The sequence below is a fragment of the Gastrolobium bilobum genome, unplaced genomic scaffold, assembly GCF_033153095.1.
Source record: "Gastrolobium bilobum isolate Gb01-03AN ecotype WA unplaced genomic scaffold, APGP_CSIRO_Gbil_v1 utg3268, whole genome shotgun sequence".
Classification (NCBI taxonomy): Eukaryota; Viridiplantae; Streptophyta; class Magnoliopsida; order Fabales; family Fabaceae; genus Gastrolobium; species Gastrolobium bilobum.
This window is the reverse complement of record NW_026899992.1, coordinates 5,850-13,249: the sequence shown is the minus strand read 5'-3', so window position 1 is coordinate 13,249 and position 7,400 is coordinate 5,850. Positions and strand designations below refer to the sequence as shown.

At 34.4% G+C, this 7,400-nt stretch overlaps 1 protein-coding gene across 1 annotated transcript; it reads left to right on the top strand.

Annotated features, from left to right (window-relative positions):
- The first annotated feature begins 1,456 nt into the window (after positions 1–1,456).
- LOC133294773 (caffeoylshikimate esterase-like) lies at positions 1,457–2,530 on the top strand. Its single transcript, XM_061493524.1, has one exon. The coding sequence runs from the start codon at positions 1,457–1,459 to the stop codon at positions 2,432–2,434; it is 978 nt and encodes a 325-aa protein (XP_061349508.1). The 3' UTR covers positions 2,435–2,530.
- Positions 2,531–7,400: the final 4,870 nt, after the last annotated feature.

The window sequence follows — 7,400 nt, the reverse complement described above, 5'->3', positions numbered from 1 at the left end:
TTTCAATATCAAAAATTATTTGACGACCTAAAAAAATGTAATAATCCCTTGAGAGAAAAAAAATTAATATTCCAAAAATCTTTCAATAAAGCAAAACAAGGGTTCACCTTTTTTATTTGAAAAATACTAGTTGCATACACTTTTTTTTCTTGTCATCGCATTAATGAACTGATAGAATTAAAATATGAATGTACACACTATGATGCACAGACACTGACACGAGACACGGGACACGACACGACACGTCGACACGTTAATTCTAAAAAATAGCATATTTCGACACGTTAGGACACGTTTTGATATTAAATAATAATTTTAATATATATAATATAATTTATATTTAATAGATATTACGGTTCATAATAAGTCATATAACCAATCAAATATTCAAATTTTATAACATAAATATAAACAAAAATAATTTTTCGTACCTTATTAATTTTTCATGTAAAATTTCATAACTGAAAAAATTGATTTATAAATAATTTTTTTTATTTTTAATTAATAAAATAAAATTACTTACAATCGGCACCTTCAGTCGCCTGCGCGGAGACCCACACATCTCACCCTCACCCGATCCTAACCCTCCCCGTTCTCACCAAAGACGCTCCCATTTCCATCAACCAATCAAACAACACCTTTGCTCCTATCCCGCAAAGCACTCGATCATTCCTCCTCCTTCCCAACCAAGCTCCCTCTAATCGTTTACTTCCATGGGGGCGGCTTCATTTTATTCAGTGCAGCCTTAAATTTCTTTCAAGATCTCTACGTAAATCTCGCAAAAGAACACCGATTGCCGGTAAAATTTCTTGTTTGTTGGAGAAAAAAAATTCTCATCGCGTCTTGCCCCAGAACATCGATTGCTGGCTGCGTACGACGAGGCTGTGGAAGCGCTGCTGCACTGTACAAAAAAAAAAAAAAAACGTGTCCAAGCGTGTCCGAGCATTGATCGCGAATCAGAAAAAATTGACTGCGTGTCAGACAAATGCGTGTCCCAAAATATTAACCGCTTGTCAGACGCGTGTCGGAGCGTGTCGGAGCATATCCGTATCGAACACGTGTCACATTTTGAAAAAATTTACGTGTCGGTGCATTGGAGTGTAAACATGCAAGATTAAATGATGCACACATAAGTTCATGCTTGCCTAAAAAATTTTTGTTTTCTATTCAGTTAGACCATTGGATCATGAATTCATGTTGAAGCAAGTGGCCCAATCATCTGATTGGATCGAATTGAAGAACTAAAAAAAAAAACACATAGCATTAACGAGTAAAAAAAGAGAGTCACACGAAAACACCTGAATACAAAGCGAGTCAACGCAGAGCCGCAAAAGCCAAAAAGTCCAACTCGGATTTTCCCAAGGGTCGCGTGTCTACCATCCAGAAAAAATTCCAATCCGCCATTTCATTTCATGCCATACAAATTCCATTCCCATATTCCACAATTCCCATAGCAATGGAAGAACACCAAAACCTTCTCGAATCCTATCCTTACTATTGGGGCTACACCCCAGAAGAGGACTACTATGAACAACAAGGAATAAGAGCCTCTAAATCATTGTTCGAAACACCAAGAGGGTTAACCCTCTTCACAAGGTCCTGGCTTCCCCCACTCACAACCCCACCACGCGCTCTCATCTTCATGGTTCATGGTTATGGCAACAACATCTCATGGACCCTCCAAGCCACCACAATCTTCCTTGCCCAAAAGGGTTTCGCTTGTTTCGCCCTTGACCTAGAGGGTCATGGCCAATCGCAAGGCCTCAAGGCCTTCGTCCCTAGCGTGGACCTCGTTGTACAGGATTGTCTCTCCTTCTTCACTTCCATCAAAAAAGACCCTAACTTTAATGGGTTGCCTTGTTTTCTCTATGGTGAGTCAATGGGTGGTGCCATTTGCCTCATGATACACTCTGCTGATCCAAAAGGGTTCCAAGGTGCCATCTTGGTGGCACCCATGTGCAAAATCTCTGATAACGTTAGACCCAGATGGCCAATTCCTCAGATTCTTACTTTCATTGCAAGGTTCTTTCCCACTTTGCCCATTGTTCCCACCCCAGATCTTCTCTACAAGTCTATTAAGGTTGATCACAAGAAGGTCATTGCTGGTATGAACCCCATGAGGTATAGAGGGAAACCCAGGTTGGGGACTGTGGTGGAGCTCCTAAGGGTCACTGATCTTTTGAATCAGAGGCTCTGTGATGTGAATCTTCCTTTCATTGTGTTGCACGGTAGTGCTGATGTTGTTACTGACCCTAATGTCAGCATGGAATTGTATGAAGTGGCAAGGAGTGAAGACAAGACAATTAAGGTCTATGAAGGGATGATGCATTCTTTGCTTTTTGGGGATACTGATGACAATGTTGAAACTGTTAGGAATGATATTTTGTCATGGTTGAATGCTAGATGTAAGGGAAGAACAATAGATATAAATTAACATGGTCATCAAATAAAGATGATGTTGAAGGTTGTCTACAAATAGTTCAAGTTGCTTTGCTCGGTTGTCTTATTATACGGTCATAATTGTATGGTGTCGTGCTTTTGATGAAATTCCTTAATAACAACGAGTGGTCTGTGCAGAGTTTCTTTATGAAAAATATTATTGTTGAAAAGACGTGATGTCTTTTTTTTACCACATTGGTGTGCATAAATATATGTTTTAAGGTTTGGGTCAAAAAAGGGGCATGTTCTGTGTTTTGGGGGAGTGGTTCATGTTTCGGCAACATCGACAAGGGATATGTTCTGCGGTTACAGGCCTAGCAGAATCAGATATTTCTCTCATCATTCTAAAACAAAAATTATAGTTTTAGTGTTGGAATGGTTGTCATGATTATGAAGTGCAGCAAATAACTTCAGAAAAAAGAACCATACGACACGATTTGGATGCATTCTAAAGGTAAATGCCGTATGTTGCAGCTCTTTGTAAAAGGACCAAAGAGACAAAGAGCTCTGTTTAATGTGTGGTTGAATTAGTTCATTTTGGATTAAAAACTGCTCATAATCAAATGTTTTATGAGAAGAATTTTAAAAATAAAGCCTTTTTTCTTTAAAAATTAATCGATGCCAAAGTACAATAAATCGACAGCAGAGATCCCACGTTGATTTGAACTTGGCTACTGGATTCTGAATTCAATTTGCTGGACACAACAGAATGGTAATTGGACCTCTATTCTGACTCTTCTGAATTAGGTAAACAAGGTTATAATGTTGTATAGAATAAGAAAATCATTCTAGAATAAGAAATTTTTAAATTAAATCAGCAGTGTTTTAAACGCTTTCAGATTAGCTGCCACCTAACACTCTACCCCACCACTTAAGAAGAAGAAAAATTCCAGTTTTGTCTCTCTTTCTTTATTAAGAAAAAATGGCCTATTTTCCACAATAATGGAGGTTATTTTAACTGTTGATAAGGACATGGCTTTTTCTTTAAACATACTAATGACTCAAGTTAAATGTCTACTCATAAGTGACTTTTGGAGAATGGAAGATTACGGTTTGTGAAATATGAAACATGGGCTATATCTCCTGTACTGTAACACCTGAGAGAACAAGAACAAGAACAAACATAAGTACAGTCACTGTCACCCCAATGGAAGATATGATGTATATATAGTTTATAGTATCTTATCATAACATGTTTGATCATAAATCTGTTCCCATACTATTCACTAAAAAAAATTTAGGCAATGACTCCAAAGTCTGAAAGTTGTTACATATGATGTCTCATAGTAAATAAAGGCATTAATTTGTATCTGCTTTTACCTCCATTAAGCCACAGCACCAATGGTTTCTCTTCTGGCTTAGTCATATTCTTATAGAACCAGTAAAAGAGTGCTCTTCCATTGGTTTCGTTGACCGTGACATACCTAGCATAGTGAGATACCTCTTCCTTACGGTTTTAAGAGGATTCAACAAGAAAGGAAGGATGGTCGGGCTCCAAGGATTTGCCAGCCGACTAAAACCTAGTAAGCGGCCCTCTACCCAGATTTTGGAAGTGTTTCTATAGGTAAACTCAAGGCACATAGTTAGTATGTTTTATGTTTTCAGTCCCTATTCCATTTATATTAAGTATAAAAAAAATTAACTTACTTTATAATATTGTGTTCACAAATGAGCTTAAAAGGATGAGAGTTTTGGTTCAAAATATGAACGTCACATATCAGAAGTATCAGCAGAAGACCTCCCAGCTAGAGGCGCAGCTGACTCAGCAAGTAGACATTATGAAGCAAATGCTGGAACAACTCCAACTCTTAATGAAGGGGAAGGAAGACAACAGGAAGAAGAAGAAGGGACCGGCGCTGGATGATGATCATCATGAGTAGGATTGGACTTTAGAGACATTTTAATTGTTTTTAGGGTTTAGGAGTTGTTAGGATTTTTATTGCTAACTTTTGTTGAAGCATATTTTGATTTTAATTGGTATTTCTGTATTATTTATGTTCATTTTTTTGACCTATACTGTTTAAAGCAAAATTTTATAAAAATATAAGGTATTATATATATTTTTTTGACATCCATATGTTGTTTACAGGAAAAATTTGAAAGAATATAAGATATTATATATTTTTTATTCATCATTTGCGACGAAAAATATACGTAATCCGTCGCATATCCGGAATCCTGTTACGATGGATAATTGGTATGCCATCGCAGTTTTGCTTCGGTATTATGTTACATGTTCCATCGCAAAATCTTCAACGATCTACCGTACTTTTTCCGATGCAAATATTGCAAAGGTGTACTGTACTTTTTTTGTTGCAAAATTTGCAATCGGTTTAACTTATAATTTTGCCACAAACTTTTATGATGATAGTGGATATTATTTTCGTCTCAACTTTGCGAATGATTTCCACGCAAATTTTGTCACAGATTGCAACAGAATAACATTTTAGACAAGTCTTTCTTTTGCGACTGATTTGTAGTATTTTGCGTGGGATAATGTTCGTAGCAATCTGCGACGGGTTTTGGATCGACAATACTCCGTCGCAAAAATCGTTTGCGAGGAAACATTTAGCGACGAACCTTATTCCCCTGTAAATTCAATCGCAAACCATTTTTGCGACGAATTATGCTATTCTACGGCAAAAATTATCTGTCGGTAAAATAATATTTTCTGGTAGTGACTCACCATCAAAGAGTGTCTGCCTAATTAAAAAAAATTACAAAGTGGAAATCAAAGAACTTATGTCTAACGAAGCAAAAGGTAATCATACTAAAAAATGGTTTTAAGGTTGACGAATCCTGAACATGCTGAAAAATTTTCAACTCCATCCAACAATGGACAAACAAGATCTTGAATATGGACAAAAACAACTTCTTCTATTGTGTTTTTCGGGTCTTACTCTCTTCACTTTTGCATAGTGTTGCTCTCTCTCTCTCTCACTTTGTAATGTGGCTACTCTCTCCTTGTCTACAATAGGCCGATACAAGTGTGCATCAGGAAATCCTAGATCCATTTCTTATTGGGCTGGACTTTTAGACTTTTAATTACAAAAGCCCAACAAATAATTACTTAAAGGGCATTCAGCAGCCCTTTGGACTAACACACTTATCGAACTATTTGATAATAGTATGCTATGAAGTACCGACACTTCAAAAATCGTGACGTATCGTATCCGACACTTTTTGACACTCTCCGACACTCCAACACGCATTGCAGAGACTCAAAAAAAGATTCAAAGGTTGTGTTGCGTTGCATTTTTAGATCTAACTATTAGCTTCGTTGGATTACGATTACCATTTTATTAAACTTAATATAAATATTTAGGATATCTTATGTTTTTTTGCAAAATTGATTGGTATTATAAATTTAGCTTCATTTTTTGTTAAATTATTGAATATTAAATATAATATACACTACATAAATTAAAAATATTATTTAATATCAAAATGTGTCCTAACGTGATGAAATCTAATATTTTTTAGAATTAATGTGTCAGAGTATCATGTCATATCGTATCTCGTGTTTCGTGTCAGTGTCAGTGCAATATAAATAGTATGTATGTTGATAATGACTCAAAATTCGAGTTGTGACGATATTCATATAAGAAAATCCATCATTATCTTGATGTATTTAGCTTTTTGAAAGTGGATCTACCTAACGTAAGAAATAAAATATCTCGTACAAAATTGAGTGGTCATATATCTAAGCAAAACAAGATAAAGACTTATCAATGCTGGATACATGTATTTTTACATTATAAGTGAATTAAAAGTATAATAAACAAATAAAAGCGAAGAAACATTGGAATCCAGATAAAACAAAAACAAAAGTCATAATCCTGATCCCGGTCCGAACAGAATTATCTCATATGAAGGATACCTGTGATTTATTCCAAAAAAATCAAAAACAAAAACAGAAGCATTGGAATCATGTCTAATGGTGCAATTTATTATTCTATTATTTAAGGTAGTTATACAATATATATTTTTTGGTAAAATAGTTATACAGTCATTAATAAAAGGATATAAAACAATAGAAGAAAATAACCGAATCCGGACTAACCACTTAGTCAGTCTAGTTAAAATATTTGAATGATGTTATCAAAAAAAAAAAAAAAAATTTGAATGATAAAAATCGAAAAATAAAATGTGACTTATCAAATAAAAAACATTTAATTTTTTTAATATATTTTTTTGTGTTGCTAAGTATCTCAAGAGTAAATTTGCAATTTGAAAACTCAAATTTATTTTTTCAGAATATCAATTTAATCAGTCTTGAAAAGATCGAATACATTAAATTAGTTCTTGCAGAATCATTTTTTATCAAATAACATCAATTTGATCCCAATAATTAGTCATTTTCAGACAATTTCAATATCGAAAAATTATTTGACGACCTAAAAAAATTAATATTCCAAAAATCTTTAAATAAAGCAAAACAAGGGGTTCACCTTTTTTATTTGAAAAATACTAGTTGTATACCTTCTATTTTTTTGTTTTCTTGTCATGCATGTCACATTAATAAACTGATAAAATGGAAATGGAAAAAATAGTCATTTTAAAGAACATAAAATTATGTTGTTTTAAGTAAGAGAAAGATACAAACTAATGTTTTTTATTTCAAATCAAATTTAAAAAAATCCACTCACTTTCTTCTCCCATAATTTTTATCATTTGTATCTTTCTCTCACTTAAAATAACAAATATCAAACCCAATTAAAATATAAATGTACATACGTACATGATACATGCATATAAGTTGTTCATTCATGCCTAACATTTTTGTTTTCTATTCAGTTAGACCATTTGATCAAGAATCCATGTTGAAGCAAGTGGCCCAATCACATGAATGGATAGAACACTATTGAAGTCGAATCGGTCCAGTTCTTAAAACCACAATGGATAGAACACTATTGAAGTCGAAGTCGAACACACTTGAATACAAAGCGAGTCAACTCAGA

Bases quoted from the DNA above. Each gene is read 5' to 3' on its own strand.
- LOC133294773 (XM_061493524.1), top strand. From the start codon at position 1,457: ATGGAAGAACACCAAAACCTTCTCGAATCCTATCCTTACTATTGGGGC.